At 39.9% G+C, this 20521-nt stretch overlaps 1 protein-coding gene across 8 annotated transcripts in view; it reads left to right on the top strand.

The window, feature by feature from the left end:
• Window positions 1-20521, top strand: part of RYR2 (ryanodine receptor 2) — a 772754-nt gene that overhangs the window by 750735 nt on the left and 1498 nt on the right. For all 8 annotated transcript variants that reach the window (NM_001082757.1, XM_089311247.1, XM_089311246.1 and 5 more), the window contains 6 exon segments: window positions 940-1086; window positions 3771-3905; window positions 13646-13802; window positions 16233-16297; window positions 18502-18602; window positions 19473-19524. In NM_001082757.1, the coding sequence (NP_001076226.1) occupies window positions 940-1086; window positions 3771-3905; window positions 13646-13802; window positions 16233-16297; window positions 18502-18602; window positions 19473-19524 (657 nt within the window).

The raw sequence follows: 20521 nt of genomic DNA, 5'->3' as shown, positions 1-20521 counted from the left end.
CCTCCACTACTCCCCACCAAATCCCATCCCTTGTCCAATGGGGAAGGGAATGTTGGTTTGTTCTTTGGTTGACTGTAGAACAAGGATTCTCAATCAGGCAATTCTGCTCCCACCCCCCACCTCCTCCACCCCCTCCACATAACCTTTGTCATTGTCTGGAGACATCTTTTGTTGTTGCAAGTAGCACATGATAATGCTGTTGGTGGCTGATGGATGCTGCTGAGCAAGCATCTTATAGTGTGCAGGCAGCACCCCCCAACAAAGAGTTATCTGGTCTAAAATATTAATAGCTATAAGGTTGAGGAACTCTACTGTCAAGTAGAAGTCAACAAATTTTTCTCTCTGGGGGATAAATACATCTCCTTTTTTTCCCCCTGAACACAAAATTTTGTTGGAATAGGTCAAGTATATAAGTGATGAGACACTCAATTACCAATTCCTTGAACACCTTTACTACTATTCTCTCTGTGGTATAGGAACACACACCTGGATAGGAACACACACCCAGATGTGGTGCTGTTTCTAATTCCATTCACCTGGCCTATGTTTCTGACTTCCAGTGCTTTGTACTGATGAAATCACATTCATGCAGAAGATCCAAACATCGTTGGTGTTCAGTGAACTGCAACCTGATAATACACAAAAATCTACTTTTTAAAAATTTTCTTTGTTATTCTGAAGTACCTTGAGCACATATCTCCCTTAGTTCATCTAACACATTATTTCAGCTGTGAAGTCACTCTGCTTTAAAGGAAGAAGTAGTATCAAACCTTTTAGAGCAAACTAAATAAAAATATACTCAAAGAACAGACAAATACACATCCTAATTAGATTTGTAAGTTTATGGAGTGGTTATAATAGAGTGAAACCAGAGCAATTTTTGATGGTAGGCATGTGTTCTGTGATTTGATGTGCTGTCCTCCTGTTTTGTCTCCATAGTCCTTCCTCTACCTGGCCTGGTATATGACCATGTCCATTCTTGGACACTATAACAACTTTTTTTTTGCTGCACATCTTCTTGACATCGCTATGGGATTCAAAACGTTAAGAACCATCTTGTCATCAGTAACTCACAATGGCAAACAGGTAAACATTTGTCTTTTTCCCCCATTACAGAAGCTAAAAAAGAACAAATACAGCCAACCCAAATAAAACCAACCCTCAAATATCAACGTACAGTTTTAAAGATTGCATTTGAAAAGGAGGTCTGCACCTTTTTCCTTCTAAACCACAGGAATCAGTGGTTTTAGATTCTCCTGGAGTTTCTTGGCTTGACCAAGAAGTTGTGTGACCTTGGATAAATTAATTAAACTTTCTAAATCCCGATGTCAGTGTTTCTTGAAATGAAAATAGTAAAAATGTTTACCTTATCATATTTTTATGAAAAGTAATAGCCTCTGGCAAAAATTAGGCACTCAGAAAATTAGTTATTATATTGTTCCCAGTACAGTGTTGGCCCCATTTGACACAATGGGAAGCCAAAATAAGTTGTGTCACCTTGAAGTAGTATTACACAGTTATTAGCAGTAAAATGTAAGATACTACAATTCAACTTGTGATATTTTTAAAACTGGATATTAAGGTACTCTTTTCTCTACTTTTAAATAAGTGACAAAAAGTAAGAGGTTTCATATTTGACCAGGTCATACTGATTGAAGGAAAACAGTCTAGATCCAGGTAATCAACTTAAATTCTGACAGAACCCCATTATAATGTTAAAACTTGTCATACCTAGGAAGCCTACATTTATTAGTTCATTTGCAATTTTTGTGTCTGCTGGGTGGTAACACCATCTGTTAGTTATTTGGATACACAAAGACCTTCTTTGTCAGAGTCTTTCAGTCCAACACGGTTTAAATAACACCACTCCAGAAAACTTGAATTGTGTTCAAAGTAAAATTCACTTTATGACAATTAGCAGTTTCTAAATTCTGGCACATGGTTCCTACTTACAACTCTTGGTTCTTACTGTGACTATGAAAGGCATGACGAAAGTCTTCTGTGCTCTTTCATCAGTCCATTGGTATATTGTGTGTGAGCTCCTGGTATATGTAAAGGACTGGAGAGGCTGAATCTATTGTGTGATTCTACATACCAAGTCTGGCACTACTTTTAATCAATTTCTGAGCTTTTCTTTTTGAAGCATAAAATTATCATTTACAGAAATAGAGAGAGCTTTCTAGTCCTCAAACATGCAGAAATGTAGTGGCATTACACTTAATTTATAGAAATTGATTGATCCCTCTATTATGATAACATGTTTCTCCAGAGAATTGTAAAGTGATTTATCAAGACAATAGGTATATACAGTTGCTGTCAAGGACATAGGCGTGTGTGGTTTAGAAAAAACTCATGTAAAAATAATGCATTTTAATATGCTTAAAATTTCTGTGATATAACCAGAAATATATTTCAGCAACTTGGTAAAGGTTGAATTTTTAACATATCATATACATAGTCTATCAAATATGGTCTTGTAAAAGTTCATGGGAAATATAATATAAATATAAATTTATTTTGGTGCCAGAAATTTTGAAATACATGTGTATGAGGAGTCTTCAAAAAGTTCATGGAAATGCATATTATAAAAAAGCTATGTATGGATTTCAAAAAAATTTTTGCACCAAAAATGTGCCTTTTAATTTCATTATCCATGACCATTTTGAATTACCACGTATGTCTGTATATAAAAATAGTTAGAGCTTGAAATTAAAATTTAATATATAAAACTAAGAGAAGACCTTTCAAATTGTCACATTTAATTATACATTGAGAAAACTCGTCTTCAGAAATATTGTTGGTATTAGCTTGATGTTTTTCACTCTAATCATTGTTTTATGTATACAAAGCAAGTCTTCTCAGTTTTATGTTTGCAAATATTTAGATTACATGTCTGAAAAATTGTGTGTTCCCAGGTTTCAAAAGTAGTACAAACTTCTGTCTAGTTCTAGGATGTGGTTGAAAAGAAAAAATGATTTATGAACCTACTTACTACCATAAAAAATTGATATGAGTTATATGATGAATGTAAATTATTTACAGAAAATAGACCTCATAGGGTGGGCATTTGGCCTCACATTTAAGGCACTGCTTGGGATGCCTGCAAATCATTCTCATACCAGAGTGTGTGGGTTCTAGTTTTTGTACACTTGAGGTTTCAACTGCCTGATGGTAAGCATATTGTACGTGGCAGCAGTTGATGTCTCAAGTAGCTGAATCCTTGCAACCCACATGGAAGATCCAGATTGAGTTCTGGCTCCCAGCTTCTGCCTAGCCCAGACCAAGCTATTGCAGGAATTTGTGGATTAAACCAGAAGATGGGAGATCTCTCTCTCTGCTCCCCTGTCTCCCTCACTCTATTCCTCTAAAATAAATAATTTTAAGGAAAGTACTTCATGTAGTATCTACCACCAAGTATTTAGATAATATAAAAATGAATATTTTGAGTGGTTTGTTAATATTGTTAATTCAGTCTAGAGATGAGTCTTTATAACAATTCATTTATATTCTACACTATGCATTTATCAATTTATTGAGTAGTTGTTTTGCAAGAAATAGTCTGACAACTTGATAAAATTAATAGAATATTAAATTTATCCCTGGGCGGGTTAAGAACAGTAGGAAATAATGAGGTTATATAATCCATTAGCTTCTAGTCAGTAGATGCAGCCTTGTTCTCACTATCACACACTCTCCCATACTAATGTCAAATATCTCAATCATATGTCCTTTATTTCTAATTATGTGTTTGATGTCACATTGCTTTCCAGCTTGTATTAACTGTTGGCTTATTAGCTGTTGTTGTTTACCTATATACGGTGGTGGCATTCAATTTTTTCCGAAAATTCTACAATAAAAGTGAAGATGGTGATACCCCAGATATGAAATGTGATGATATGCTGACGGTAAGTTCATAAAATTTGTTCCCATATGAATACAAAAAAATTAACCTATTCCTTCAATCTAAGTATTTGTGTATTCTTAACTGTAGAATGAAAAAAGTGGAATATATAGTAAAAAGTTGAATGGCTCTTTTAAAATGAGTAATTTCCATTTTAAAAGCAAACATAAAGATCATTTTTGTTGATATTCTACATCTGCTGTACAGTCTGAAAATGAGAACTATTGAGTAACAGAGAGCTAGGAGAAGTAAGGTCATCACTTTAGCCTGTCATGTATATATTCCAGGACAGAAGGTAAAATTATTTCCTGGAGAACTCATGTGGGCTATTTGAATTGACTCAACACTCAACAACTTTAGAGAGATTTTGCAATACTTATCAAATTTTTAAGTACTAGATTACTTCAAAAATGTAAATAATACCTTCAAGTGCAAAATTTTGACATCCATGCAGAGTTTTTTCATAATATGCATTTTCTATGAACTTTTTGTAGATAGTTCATGTATATACGCTTTGAGCTGACAATTCTGCTAGTAATTTACCTGGAAGTTTGCTCACAAATATGCCTCTGTGTATTCAGGGACATTAGCAATGTACACAACTGGAAATCATCTAAATGATCATAAATAGAGGCCTAATTAAGTTAACTGATAAATCCATAAAACCTCTGCAACTACTGACAAATGGGGGGGGCATCTATATTTGTTAATGATAGAGGCATACATATTAAATTCAACAATTTGTACAACACACACACACACACACACACACCCCAAAAAAAACCTGTTTGAGAACGAGTTTTACAGTTAATTCTCATAATACGACTCATTGAGGACAGAGGTTCTGTATGGAGAGTTAGTGTAGAACCTGCTGTTAATTTAACAATTAACACTCATATATATGATGTCAGTGACCACCCAAGGCTCTTGACTTGAGATGCCAAGGCTATGGAAGGCTTTTGAAGCCACAAACTCTGTCAGTATTTAGACAAGGCCTTAAGCAAAGTGGAAGTTCTCTCCTCCCTTTAGAGAAAAGTACATCCTTCTTTGCTGGCCATTTCTTTCTGCTGGGGTCTCACTCATAGAGATCCTTGATGAGGAACATTTTTTGCCACAGTTTCTTGGCCTTCCATGACTTAAATGCTCTCACAGGATTTACAGCCAGACCAGGAAGGCTTAAGGGCTGATTCTGAGGTTAGAGTGTTACTTATGCTGAATGGACTGCTTCCCATATTGGAACAGTCTCTCCTTTTTAATTTTATGTATCATTATTACAAGGCAATTGCTCCTATTTATGTGATCACTTTAACACTTAATCCTATCTATATGTTCACTTTAACACTTGATAGCATTTTTACCACCTAACTTAATGGGATTTGGAGTCCCATGACAAGTTTTTAAATGGTACCCTTAGAAATAAGGCCATAGGAATGTATGCAAAACTATACAGCTTTACAGCTACAAACATCTTCCTTCCTCTCTTATTCCCACTATTAGTTTTGACTGAGATCCATCTTCAATTGACTTTATACACGTATGATTAATTATGTTAAGTAAAAGTGCAACAAATAGAATGGAGAAAAACAAATAACAAACACACACACAAAAGAGAAATTAGTCCTTAACATTCAAGACAAGGGCAGCTCAAGTCATTCCTTCTTGAAGTGTCAATTTCATTTATGCAGATTTCATTTTAGGTGTTCTATTACTTCTCACATATCAGGGAGAACATATGGTATTTGTCCCAATAGGACTGGCTTATTTCACTAAGTATGATGTTTTCCAGATTCATCCATTTTATTGCAAATGACCAGATTTCATATTTTTTTTACTACTGTGTGGATTCCAGCGTGTACATACCTAATGATTTCTTTATCCAGTCTTTGATTGATGGGCATTTAAGTTGATTCCATATCTTAGCTATTGTGAATTGAGCTGCAACAAACATGGGAGTAATAAATACTTGTATTTACTGATTTCATTTCCCTTGGATAAATTTTCGGAGTGGGATGGCTGGGTCATACAGTAGGTCTATATTCAGATTTCTGAGGTATCTCCATGCTGTCTTCCATAGTGGCTTTACCAGTTTCCATTCCCACCAACAGTGGGTTAGGGTACCTTTTTCTCCACATCCTCACCAACATCTTTTGTTTTCTGTATGAAAGCCATTCTAACTGGGTTGAGGTGAAACCTCATTGTGGTTTTGATTTGCATTTCCCTGATGGCAAGTGATCCTGAACATTTTTTCATGTGTCTTTTGACCATTTGGAGTTCCTCTTTTGATAAATGCCTGTTTAAGTTCTTTGCCCATCTAATAAACTGGGTTGTTTGTTTTGTTGTGGAGTTTCTTGATCTCTTTGTATATTCTGGTAATTAATCCTTTATCATTTGCATAGTTTGCAAATAATTTCTCCCATTCTGTAAGTTGCCTCTTCACTTTCCTGAGTATTTCTTTTGCAGTATGGAAGCTTCTCAATTTGATGTAATTCCATTTGTTAATTTTGGCTTTGACTGCCTGTGCCTCTGGGGTCTTTACTAAGAACTCTTTGCCTGTGCCAGTGCCTGTTTCCCCAATGTTCTCTGATAATCTGATGGTGTCAGGTCATAGATTTAGATCTTTAATCCATGTTGAGTGGATTTTTGTGTAAGGTGTAAAGTAGGGATCCTGTTTCATGCTACTGCACATGGAAATCCAGTTTTCCCAGCACCATTTGTTGAAGAGACTGTCCTTGTTCCAGGGATTGAATGTAACTCCTTTGTCAAATACAAGTTGGTTGCATATGCTTGGATTCATTTCTGGGTTTCTAAAATAAGAAAAAAAAAATCTCAAAAACGATAATGAGTAACTATCAGATGAACTGCAGGTTGCTTAAAATTTGGAGAGATATAGTTCTTTAATAACATGACAATGAATTCACACCATTCTCTTGGGTGAAGGTCACATTTTTGAAGGCCTGGGATACAAGAGGTGCTTAGCAGGAGAGTGGGGAGCAAAACCTTCTAATCCCTAGGTCATACCTTGATGAGAGCAGTGCAAATCATGTTATTTATGTGGAAAGCACTCATAACTTTTAAATATTTCATATCATTAAAAATCATTCTGAAGATACTTTGTGATTTCTATGTGATAATTACCTGCTTGGAGAACACAGTATTAGAGCTGACAGGGGAATATGATGATTATGATCAATCATATATGAACTTCAATCCTCAAAAGGCAGAAAACACTGTCCCAGTTACAAGTTCCTAGGTTTATTACCAAGTACTTATACAGCGGTTATTATAAGTGATACTGGCCCAGGTATTGTCCCAGTGCTTTACAAAGATTAGCTCATTTAATCTAATAACAATTTAATGTTGTATTAAGTACTCTCATCCTTATTTTACGACAGAGAAACTAAGCTACTAAGTGTTTAAGCAGCTTGTCACAGGTCACACTGTTAGGAAGATGTCATTGCTCTCTGCTGTGCTACCTTATGGGTATTAATTCCATTAATTCTTGTGCTATTCACTTAGTGATATTTTTGTGCCAGGCATTTGTTGAGGATAAGGTTTGAATAAGTATAGTCCCTGAATTTAAGGAACTTGCATGGATACCTCTTTAGAAAGTCTACTAATCTTGGTTTTATAAAAAGATTTATTTGTTTAGTTTATTTCAAAGGCAATGTTACAGAGAGAGAGGGAGAGACAGAGAGAGAGAGAGAGATCTCCTGTCTGCTGGTTCACTCCTCACATGGCTGCAATGGCCAGGGCTGGGCCAGGCCTAACCCAGGAGCGAGGAGCTTCTTGCAGGTCTGCCACATGGGTGCACATACCAAGGACTTGGGCTGTCTTCCACTGCTTTCCCAGGCCATAGCAGAGAGCTGGATCAGAAGTGGAGCAGCCAGGAATCAAAGTGGCATCCTATGAGATGCTGGCATTTCAGGAGGCTGCTTAATTTGCTACACCACAATGCTAACCCTAACTTATTCTTTTTTGAAGGAGTTGTTCCAGGGGGAAAAATGCTCCAGAAAGTCCTAAAATTTTGGGAGAGCTTCAGGGTTATTGCCTCATCAGTATTCCTACTGCCTACAGGATGGTTAATGTCCACTACTTCACCTTTTGACTATAAGATCTAGTGTAAGATGTTTAATGATAAAAAACTTTTAAAAAGTAATGGACTAAAAATTATTCTCCAAATCCTAGAATCTAAAAGTTACTTTTAAAGGCTAGTGGTCACTGAAATAAAAATGACTTCCTTAATGAAACATCATGTGAGTACCAGAGTGGAAGATATCAAGGTGGACAATAGACCCAGGCATTTTAAATAATACCATAGTCTCCTTTTGTGGCATCATAAGTTGGCATGACTGAAGCACAAGGTTTATTCTTTGATCCTCTTCTTCTCTGCTTCATTGCTTGGCAAATAATACCTGCGCCCTTCCTGGAACCCCTCCGTCTGCCTGCCTTTCCATAGCACCCTGGACCCGGCTCTTCTCCGGCTACCCCCTTCTTCTAAATGTATCTCATCCTTTCCTTCCATACTTTTCTCATATAGCAGAGAAAAATTTATAAGGATGTTTTGTTGTTGTTTTTCTAGCAACTTCCATGCACTCAGGAACTGACTGGTCTCTATTAATAACCCTCCATCAGAGTCACTGACATGTGACAGGTTAGCATCCCTCCCCACGTTGCCTCCTCCCTCAACTGCCACTCCAGGACCAGTTTGGACACTTCAGTGATTCTTCATCCCCTGACCTGTGTGCTGCCCTTGATATGCCCTTTGTTCAGAGCCTGTCTACTCTGTGACCTTGAGAATGGGGAGGGGGAGGTCATCAAGGCACAAGGGAGGTGTGTTAGGGACTAACAGAAGGCACAGGTGCCTACTGTGACTCCTGAGAGGTTCATTTGTATTCCAGGAGAAACAGTGTATCTAAATCTCAAAATCCACTAGCTTCCAGGCAGAAAGTTGACTTGGATTTTTCATTTGCAGAGGATATGATGCTTTGGGAATTACTCACAATTGGCTGGGAATAGGGATGATTTGGATAGTGGCATTCGGTGACCTGTGCTTGGCAGTGGAGTCAGTATGCAGTATTAGGTCTACTAAGACCCTTGCAACAACCTGGTCTCTCCTGGTGCCATGTAGTCATATTTAACACTATGAAAGTTGTATTCATTGTATCCTTAGATGACTATCTTAAATGTCACTCACAGTATGCATTTCCATTGATTTTCTTAATTTTGCTTAGAATGATAACTGCTCTCATATGGTTAATTTTGCCCAATTACATGTGGCATGATCCAGAAGACAGAGAAATTTAACCTATGTTAGGTTGAAGAGATGCAATTTTTGACGTTTTTAGCTATAAACTTAGCTGGAGCCTAGGTTTTCTTCAGCTTGAGAAATTTCTGTCCTTCCGGCTGAGACTGGGAGCTACCAGCTCAGTTGTAGGTTTTATCTCCCTTTTGTGTTGCTACAACTGAATACTTGATGCTTGGTAATAAAAAAGAAGTCTGTTGGGTGGCCATGTGGGAGTCATGAATGTATTTCCAGGCTCCCGGCTTCTGCTTAGCCCAGGCTTGGTTGATGTGGCCATTTAGGGAGTAAGCCAGCAGATGGATCGTGCTGGCATCCTGGTGAAGGTTGGCAGATATGTGCAGATGAGGGCCAAGGGTGGCATCAGCCTGCTCTCTGGAGAATGGACCTGGTCCCATGAGAACTACTTTAATCCCTTTTCTAACCCCATCTCTTAAAATTGTCTACCACTTCAACATTGCCACATAGGGACCAAGCTTCCAGCCCATGAACCTTTAGGGGGAAAACTTAATCCCAACCATAGCATCATACATAGTAGTAAACTTCTTATCTTGCTGTCACTCCCCCTCTTTGTGGAGGAACGACACTAAACCCTGCCTAGGTTTCCTATCCGAGTCACGGCACCATTATGTCTCCTAGGCTTCCTATCCGAGTCACGGCACCATTATGTTGCTCCCCCTCTTCGTGGAGGAATGACACAGGACCCTGCGCTGTTCTTTTGTCTGCTCGGCCCTCCCCGGGTTTGCTGCTGGTTCTTCCCGGGTTGGCTACCGACCCTTCCACCTCCGTGGAAGCGGCACACCGCTGGCCGGCTCTCTCGGGGGCTTCTCGGGGGCTTCTCGGGGGCTGCTCAGGTGTTCCTGGTGCATGTTGTCTCTCTCCTCCTTTATAGTCCTCTTCCACCAATCCCAACTCTGCTACCTACACGCCGAGTACGCTGCTCTCCTCCAATCAGGAGCAGCTCCTACAGCTTGTCAAGTTGGTGAAAGGCAGCTGTGTAGAAGATGTTTACTCCTCTCCCAGCGCCATATTGTGGGAGAACAGATGCATAGAATAAGTCTTAATTCGAGTAACTTAGTCTAGTCTGAGTTGCTCCCCACATCTTGCCTTTCACTGGAATGAGGTTGGGGCACTGTGAGTATATATCTTAGAAGCCTCTTTCCTGCGAGAGAGCTGTCAGTTCCAACACACAAGCCGCATCACAACTCCTAACTCATCACAGGGAGGTCCAACTGCTGATTGGTTGAACCAGACAGCAGTCTGTTGCTTTGCACAAGCTCATATCCAGCTGATTGTCCTTAGGACTCTCACATTGCAGATTCATTACCTAGATTAACCTTACAGTCTCAGGGTCCAAATACCCCATTTTAATTTGTTTCTTACTAATGCTTGTGGAGTAGCTTCTTTCAATGGCAAAATAATAATAATATTAATAATAATAGCAATAGGCCGGCGCCGCAGCTCAATAGGCTAATCCTCTGCCTTACGGCGCCGGCACACCAGGTTCTAGTCCCGGTCAGGGCGCCGGATTCTGTCCCGGTTGCCCCTCTTCCAGTCCAACTCTCTGCTGTGGCCTGGGAGGGCAGTGGAGGATGGCCCAAGTGCTTGGGCCCTGCACCTGCATGGGAGACCAGGAGAAGCACCTGGCTCCCGGCTTTGGATCAGTGCAGCGCGCCAGCTGCAGCAGCCATTGGAGGGTGAACCAACGGTAAAGGAAGACCTTTCTCTCTGTCTCTCTCTCTCTCACTGTCCACTCTGCCTGTCAAAAATTTAAAATAATAATAATAATAGCAATAATAATAAGTAATGTAACTGATCTGTTACGCTGGTGATCTTTCAAAGTGGAGGTTTATTAAAACCAGCCAGCAAGCAAAAAATATATGAAATAGGAGCTGGCTAGATTTCATTTAATTAACTTAGTCCTCAAAAGATAATCTCTTCTTTATGACAGTCTTTTTAGCCTTTCCTTTTCACGGACTGCCGTCTGTATTTCTACTGAAATAAGTTCTCTCACTCATGTCATGTTTTCCATCAATTTCATCCCAAGTTTCTGCCACCACTTTACCATTCTAGGCTGTTTTCCCAGGCCTGAGAGAACACTTTAGTTTTCACGTAAAGGTAATTTGCATCTTCCATAGTCTACAGCAGGTGTCGCTATAGCTGCAGTTTTACAGACTCCACAATGATTCACCAGGGATTTTTTTTTTTTCAGGTTATAGTGTTTTGAGCCTGAGAATCTAATTAGACTATCAGTATTCTCATAGAATTTTAACCTCTTCTCCAAGAATGTAGAAAGGGAAAGTTAAAAATGATGACATTTAGGGTAAAAAAGATGTTTGTAGCCAGAGAGCCAAGGAGAGTCACTTGACATAGGTAAGGACACTTCTCTCCAAAGGAAAGGAATCATTATGGCAGCTTTTACAAATTCACAGGTCTGCATAGACCGCCCACTGCCTTTGCATTGAGGGGATTCAGGGAAGGCATCAGGAACTGGTATTTCTGGGAAAAAACTTTTCCAAGTGATTGAGGAGAAAGAATACACTCCTAGGGAAACAGATGGCCTGGGTCATTGTTATTGATGTTACCCTATTTCCCCAACAAACAGTCTCTTTCCTTCTGGTTTGTTCTGTGTCTTATATTCTGTTCCATCAATAACCGGTAAAGAAATGATACTTAAAGCCATGAAATTGAGAAAATTCCCCAAGGGAATATTTTAGAAGTTAAAAAAAAAAAAATCAAAGAACCGGTCATGAGACATTTTCATGAAGAGATGGGGAGTGAAGAACTGGCAGAGGAGGAGGAGAAAGTAGGTTAGAAACAGAGAAAAGAACCAGGGGAGTGTGGTATCACAAAGTGAAGAAACTGTGTCAAGGCCTTGGCTTCCTTCAGTGTGGCAGGCAGCAAGTTAATAGCTCTGAACAAGGCCTGGTGTTATTATAACATAGCAGGTTAAGCCACCCCTGCAATGCCAGCATCTCATATGGCTGCTAATATGAGTCCTGGCTACTCCACTTCTGATCCAGAGCCGTGCTAATACACCTGGGAAATCAGCACAAGAGAGCATAAGTGCTTGGGCCCCTGCACCCATGTAGAAGACCTCAATAAAGTTCCTGGCTCCTGGTCTCAGCGTGGCTCAGCCCTGGCAGTTGTGGCCATTTGGGAAGTGAACAAGCAGATGGAAGATTCATTCTCTCTCTCTCTCTCTCTCTCTCTCTCTCTCCCTTACCCTCTCCTTTTTTCTCCCTGTAACTCTGACTTTCAAATAAATAAATTTTTAAAAGAATAGGTTTTAAACTCGTGGGTGACACATCAGTAGAGTAAATAAGTTTATCTAGAACATTGTAAGAAGGCCTCATGGAGGAAGGGTTATTAATTAAGGCCCAAAGGATGAGTATGAATGGGATAAGACTGGGAGGAGGATATGGCAAAATAAGGAGAATATGCAAACAAAGATTGAGAATCAGGAGTAGTTTATTTGGAGGAGGCAAGGACAGAATGGAGGGCAGTGCTTGGAGCGATGAAAGAACAAATTAGGTTACATGTGGCTCAATTTGTGGGCCCAAAATGCGGAATTTGAACTTATCTTGAATGAAATAAAGCACTAGGTGCTCTGAGCTGGTGACTCTTAACCTGACTTTCCCCTCCAAGGGACATTTGGTATCTGGTGATATTTTTCATTTTCACTATGGAATGGGGTGCTATGGCCATAAAGTGGGTAGAGATCAAGAGACGCTTCTGAAGTATCCTACAATTCAGAAATCCACAATAGAGAATTACCTATCCTCAAACGTACATTGCAGAAGGCCTCCTTTGTCTGCATGGGGCAGTGGTAGCTGTACTTGCTGTGGTTGACTTAATATTGTAAATTTCAAAAATGAGCTGCTCTCTGTTCCCTGTCTCACCCTTCCGTCTTTTTTCTTTATTATGGGTATTAAAGGAGAAAAGAATTTCAAAATCATATTATATTCCATGATTGCTAGGTAAGGGGAGGGCAAGTGTCATTAAGTCTGTGTTCCAACTTAATTTTTTAAGATGCCATCTTGTTATAAAGTATGCTTTTACTTTCCCTTTCCTATGTCTTCTATGCTCAAATTAATCAGAAAATGCAATTTAAAAAAGCTTTGTGCCACTTACTGTGATCATACTATGATTACCTTATTATATCAGATGCTTTGGAATCTGGACACTCCTGAGGTGTATTTCATTTTCTCCAAAGTGAGACAGAAGGTATTAATCAGAGTGTACAGAATAGAGCTTTATTTAAAAGGCAAGAGCCAAGTGTTTCTATCACAATTACAAGTATTCAGACAAAAAGAGGAAATACAGAATGCAAAGATCTCACTTTTTCAGAGTGAGGAATTAGACCTAGAGAGAGAATCTTAGGTTTGTTTAGTAAAAAAATGGGAAAGGTGTCTGAGGAATGGTACCATTTTTCTCTTTTCCAGTGCTATATGTTCCACATGTATGTTGGGGTACGTGCTGGAGGGGGTATCGGTGATGAAATTGAAGACCCAGCAGGAGATGAATATGAGATCTATCGAATCATCTTTGACATCACTTTCTTCTTCTTTGTCATTGTCATCCTCTTGGCCATAATACAAGGTAAGTATCTTCATAGAAACTCATGAAAATCTAAGAATTGATCTATCACCTATTGAAGCTCATATTTGAGATAGGAAAGAATGTCAAGTGTTTTCTAAAAAAGCTGAATAAAACTTCTCCACCTAGTCTTTCCTCCTTGTGAAATCTGTAGAGGGAAAAGTAAAGAAAAATAGGTCTCTGGCAAGAGGTGAAGATGCACACTGTTTTCTTGTGTCACCTTTCACATACCATAATAGGAAGAGCACTTCTTCATTTGAATGCCAGCTCTGCCATTGACTGGCTTGAAGAATTTTAAGGGTATGTGGTGGTGATGAGCTTTTAGCTTTGGTGAGTCTATTTTGTGGAAAAAAATATAAATTTCAAAGGCCCTATTTTTTTCATTTTTATTGATTTTTTATTTTTAAATTTTATTTAAATTATACAAGTTTCATGTATTTCATATATACAGATTTCAAAACATATGATACTTCCCACCCTCTAACCCTTCTTCCTCCTCCCTCTCCTATTCCTACTCTTAATTTTTACAGAGATCTGTTTTCAGTTTACTTAATGATCGTAAGGTTAATCTTACACTAAGTAAAGAGTTCGACAAATAACATGACTTCTAAAAAAATATTTATTTATTTGAGAGGCAGAGTGAGTGACAGAGAGAGGGAGAGAGGGAGAACTTCCATGTTCTGACCTACTCCCTAAATGGCCACAATGGCCAAGATTCAGCCAGGTAAAGCCAGGAGGCTACCACTCCATTGGCTCTCTCACGTGGGTAGCAGGGACCCAAGTACTTGGGCCATCTTCCACTGCCCTTCCAGGCACATTAGCAGGGAGCTGGATTGAAAGCAGAGCAACTAGAAGTTGAACCAGCATTCTGATATTGGATGCCGGCATCACAAACAGTAACTTGACCTGCTGTTCTACAATTCTGGTCCAAGGTCCTATGATTTTTGAGAGGTTAAAAGAAATGACACACAGGGACTGGCATTGAGGAAGAGTACATTAAACTGCCACCTGTGACACTGGTATCCCATATTATAGCTACTTCAGTTCTGATCTAGCTCCATGTTAATGCACCTGAGAAAGCAGCAGAAGATAGTCCAAGTGCTTGGGCCCCTGCACCCACAGAGGAAACCCAGATAGAGCTCCAGGCTCTTGACTTCAGCCTGGCCCAGCCCCGTCCATTGTGGCCATTTTGGTGATGAACTAGCAGATCTCTCTCCCTCCCTCCGTGCCTCCCTGCCTCTCTCTCTCTCTCTCTCTCTCGCTCTCGCTCTCTGCCTTTGAACTAAATAAATAAATCTTTAGGAAGAAAATGTCTTACATTTCAATTCCCGGAAAATGACTCATGAAGCTGTTATGCTAAAGGAGCTACCATGGACCAGGCACCGGGCTTTACGTGTAGCCTTTCAACAACATGATGAGAACACTACTGTTGTTCATTATTCACACTTGACCTGTGAAGTAACTGAGCCACCTTGAGCCTAAGTAACTTGGCCAAGGCACACAACAACAGTCGGGGCTGGAACCATGTCCAATCTGGTTCAGTCTGGGTCCAGAGCCCCCACGTGCAACCACAGTGCTCTAGGTACCCACTAGCTCTTGCTTTTATTCCAAGGACACTTGGAGTGTGTTCTTTTTCTCTCTCTGAAAAAAGAAAATCACTCATGTTATCCTTTTTCTGTTTCACACATTTATCCTGGCTTGAATTAAATGTCTATAAATGTGACATTATCCTTTAACTTCCACAGGCATGAGACGGTGGTATTTGTCAGGAAAGTACATGGACAAGCTTAAAGGACTCACAATCCATTTGTTATATCTTTATTGGGTATAACAATAATGTGTTTATAAGAGGGCAAAGTCGTGAAACACTTGGAAGAAAGTGTGAAGCCAGCAAGTCACAGGAGGAAAGAAGCTGAACCAGGCCACATGATTCAGTTCATTTCCGATTGCCACATTGATAAAATGATGGAGAGTTTGCTAATGAGGAACTTGTGAGAAAAGTTTTTTTGAGGGAGGCAAATTCTCACAACTGATACAATTATGTTTTATTTCCAGATTAATACTCAAAAACCTTCCTGTTGGAGTTTTCTGTGGTTTATAACCACAAATCTCAACAGCTCTTTTCCAGCATGAAGTAGATAAACAGTCATCTGCATAGGCCACATAGTCTAACAAGATTCCACTTGAGCTTAAAATGCTTTTCCCAGCAAGTGTGTGCCCCAGTGACTGACCACACACTGCCCCCTGGGAGAAAATGCCACTCCCTTGCTGGAAGCACCCGGTGTGAACTTATACTTTGCTTTGACCGTGTTCTCCCAGTTGCCCCAAGTGGTTGTGTTTTCCCTTTCCTTAGAAGCATTAGCCAAGGGGCTAGGAATTCCATTATTTTTCTCTGTTTGCTGAAGATTCAACTGTGTCTTTATTTAACATTAGGTTTAATTATTGATGCTTTTGGAGAACTCAGAGACCAGCAGGAACAAGTCAAAGAAGACATGGAGGTGAGGCTTTTGGGTCAGGACTCAGCTTTGGCTGTTGCTGTTGCAGGCACTCATTTTCCTCTCTGCCTTTGTCGAGAGAATCATGAACATAGGAGAAAGGAGCACAATGCAGAATGTGTGGTTTCAGAAAGGAGGGCAACGCAGGATGTGTGGTTTCATTTGCTATCATCAATTTAGGCAGTACCTGTGATTGAGCAGGGTGCCAGGCTGGAACCCAGTAGACCCTAAGTGCACATGCACAAATACAACACCATCCTGTCCCTCAAGACATAGAGAGATCATTCATTCAAAACCGTGGATTCACTAACAAATAAAGCAATAGATGATAACAGAACATCATCAAGAACCCTTTATGTACATAAACCCTGAGTCCTGGGGTCTCCGGGCTGGTGTCTAATTTATTACTGAATGATCAGAAAACTTCTTGGAAGAACAGATGCTCAGCTGAAGGTTCCAGACGTGTGGGTTTGAGGGGAAGAAAGCAGGATACCTTAGGCGACCTTCTGGTCCTGTGTCCCCTCCAGGCACATCTTCGTGAGTCCCACCTTTGAGTTGCCCAAGGGTATCACCATCTGATATATCAGTGCTTCAAGATGAAGCATTAACTTCTAGGGGGCGGGCTGCAGATGAGGGCCAGCAAATAAAGAACCTAGTAATTCATTTGTGAGATTGACAGTTTAATGTATGGACTGTGGAAAACAGGAAAGGAGTTTCAAGCAGGATAGTAAGATGATTGGACTTGCATTCTGAAAAGATAACCATAGTTTAAAATATGAGGAATGAATAGGAGACTGCTAAGTGCAGGGGCAGGTAAAGGAGCTGTCAGCATTTTCCAGATGGGAAATTATGAAGTTTTTGGTAAAGGAGAGCCACTAAGGATTCGGAAACTAAATGGATTGAACCTGCACTTGGGAGGTAGAATGAAGAGAACTTAGTGAGTGGCCAACTGGAAAAGAAAGAAGACGGGGCAAGGACAGGGGATGCCCAGCTTCAAGCATGAATGACCAGATAGTGCAGTTAAGTGACCAGCGTAACCTAGAAGCAAAGCACGTGCATAAGTATCACTTACGAGCCGAGTTGAACCTGCTCAGTGTGAGAGCCATCCACTGGCGTGGTGTAGAGACCTGATTGTCCTCCCTATTGCTGTAGGGGGCCTATCTGCTACCTGCAGTTGTTGATTAGTAAGGCAGGAAGAATTTTATACGTAATCATAATCATCTTGATTCGCAGCCTTAGAATCCAGCGCATTGTAACCATGCTTCAGAGTATTAAGCAGCTTCTATCAGGGAAAGTTGGGCACCAGAGTGACATGAGGACAATAACTATTGAATGAATTAGAGTCAGTACATATGAAAATTTTTAGCATTTGTTTGAAGGGCAAAATGGCAGACACAGAGTCAGAGAGACAGAAAGAGAGGGACAGAGACAGCTCCCATATGGGATGTGTGTGTCCCAAGTAGCATTTTAACTACTACACCAAGCACCCACCTTAGTACAGATGATATTTTAATAATGAAATAGAAGGTTTTGTGGCCCAACCCTACAGATGGCAGACCTGAGCTGGTGCTGCTCCACAGGCTGCTTGAAGAAAGGTATGGTCCAGAATGCATGTGGGAGGGCAAATGATTAGGCACCTGGTTCCTAGAGCTGACATCATTTTCAGTATCTGTCCACTGACTAATCTTGTACATAGCAAAGTGCCTGGCACATGGCTGACCCTCAAGGAATCATGGATGGCACACCTTGTAGCTTCATATGTGATTTGACTTTCCCCAAAGGGAAATTTTTGTGCCTTTTCCCTCTTAGTCATCAGAATTTGTTCAGGTAGCAACGGAGTTTGAAGTTTTCTTTGAGGACACAGTTAATTCTGCCTGGGTAACTTGAGTCAGTGCCATGAACAACAGCGGTCACTTGGACATCAGTTTCACCCAGACTGGAGAAAAAAGTGCCTTACAGCTAGCATTATCCTGTACTTTTTCTTCATCTGTTACTTCTTTCTGCTGGTATCTATGCAATTCCAATGCTGAGACACAGTTGCAGTAGCTAGTACATTCATATTCATAGACTGGCACAACCTCCTTTTATAGTGATCTCTGCCATACCTTAAGTAAAGTAAATTGATGTGCCTAAATGCTGAATTGTGTTTTCCTTTTGTCTTGGGTTTTCAATTCCCTGACATTTTCCTATTTCCCTTTGTCTTCTAGACCAAATGCTTCATCTGTGGGATAGGTAATGACTATTTTGACACAGTGCCACATGGCTTTGAAACCCACACCTTACAGGAGCACAACCTGGCCAATTACCTGTAAGTGAGCTCATCTCTGATGCTTCTGCCTGTCTGGTAGCCACCAGTTCCCCCCAACCATGGGAAGTGTGAGAAGTCAGACAGAGAGAAGCTTCTTTTTCCTTACAGTTGCTGTAGATGCTTAGACAGCTAGTCTTTCCCTCTGGAGTAGGTTGACTTAGGAAATGAAGTTGCAGCCCTTAATATAAACAGCTCTTTCTAGCAGGCAAAATGGATTGGTGGAAAGGGTGGAGCACAGCGTCTCAGGGAGTCTTGCACGTGTTTCTCATTTCGAATAGGAATCCACCAGCTGCTGCCTGGAGATATGTGAATCTCCATTTTTCTTTTCTGAGGACTTAGATTTCTTTAGGCACTATTGGAAACCCAGTTAAAAGTTGCATTTATTTTTTAAATATGTAGAATTCTGGTCATTACTTGGAACTAGCCAAAAAGTACTTTGGTAAAATGCCATTTGTACACATTTGCTGACTCAATTTTAACATTAAACAGAAGAGGTGTAGAGTAGTATTATATGACAACATATGGTTTCATTATACTCAATTGAACCAATCTATAAGTTAGAACTTCTCATAAGCTAGTCATCAGTTGAAATTCATCAGTGTTGATTTGATTCTGACAAAAATATCTGTATTCCTTACCTGAAGTTAAAGTGCCTCTAAGATAAAATCATGCACCAGATCAGAAAAGTTAAGTAAAAAATATCCTTATCTGTTTCTGGTAAATTATAATTAATTTAAAAAATGTATTTGTGGTGTTTTCTTTGTGCTTATTGTAACTGAACACAATATATAACATGTGAAAATATTTCTTGTGTGTGTGTACTGATATCTCCATGCAATCCAATTCTGATCAGTGTCTCTGTATCTCTAGGTTTTTTCTGATGTACCTCATAAACAAAGATGAAACAGAACACACAGGACAGGTAGGTAAACAGGGACTAAATACCATTCCCTGAAAAAGAGGTAGAGAGACCCTAACGCAGAACCCCAACATTGACCTGAAGGTGTGTATTAAACAGCAAGGCAGTGGGAATTACTTTCAGATATCCATCATGGCATCTCGGTATAAAATTCCTGTTGTCTTGGGTGATTGTGGAAAAGATTGTCTTTGTTGAAAGAGTAAAATTCTAATTTTACATAAAAGGTGAACTTTTTTCACTTGAAAATGTTAGATTTGGGTTCTGAATACCCTGTTTTAAGAAAATTGAGTGTTCTTAATTATAATATTCTTGACTGGTTAATCAGACAGCAGATGATTTCAAGGGAACTTCACCCTACAGTATTATGATCAGTAAAAACTGACAGAATGTTGAATGCGTAACATTTCTAAGATGTTTGGAATTCCACAAGTGTTCACCACAAATTATTAATAGCTTGAATTTAAAGAAGACACTTAATAAAATATACCACATCCCATAAAAGCATCCCACAAATATACTTCATGGTTATTATATTGTGGTCAAGATGAAGATTGGTGATTTTGTTTATTAGAAGTAAATAGGGGGCCAGCACCGCAGCTTACTAGGCTAATCCTCCGCCTTGCAGCGCCAGCACACCAGGTTCTAGTCCCAGTCGGGGCGCTGGATTCTGTCCCGGTTGCCCCTCTTCCAGGCCATTTCTCTGCTGTGGCCAGGGAGTGCAGCTGAGGATGGCCCAAGTGCTTGGGCCCTGCACCCCATGGGAGACCAGGATAAGTACCTAGCTTCTGCCATCGGATCAGCGCGGAGCGCCGGCCGCAGCGCACTGGCCACAGCGGCCATTGGAGGGTGAAACAACGGCAAAGGAAGACCTTTCTCTCTGTCTCTCTCTCTCACTGTCCACTCTGCCTGTCAAAAAAAAAAAAAAAAAAAAAAAAAAAAAAAGAAGTCAATAGGGTCTGGTATATTTAGTTAAGAACTACCTAAATCAATTTGGACTTCT

Source organism: Oryctolagus cuniculus, chromosome 13, assembly GCF_051225735.1.
Source record: "Oryctolagus cuniculus isolate XC-2025 breed Fujian yellow rabbit chromosome 13, ASM5122573v1, whole genome shotgun sequence".
NCBI classification, from domain to species: Eukaryota; Metazoa; Chordata; class Mammalia; order Lagomorpha; family Leporidae; genus Oryctolagus; species Oryctolagus cuniculus.
This window is presented reverse-complemented; position numbering and strand designations above follow the sequence as displayed.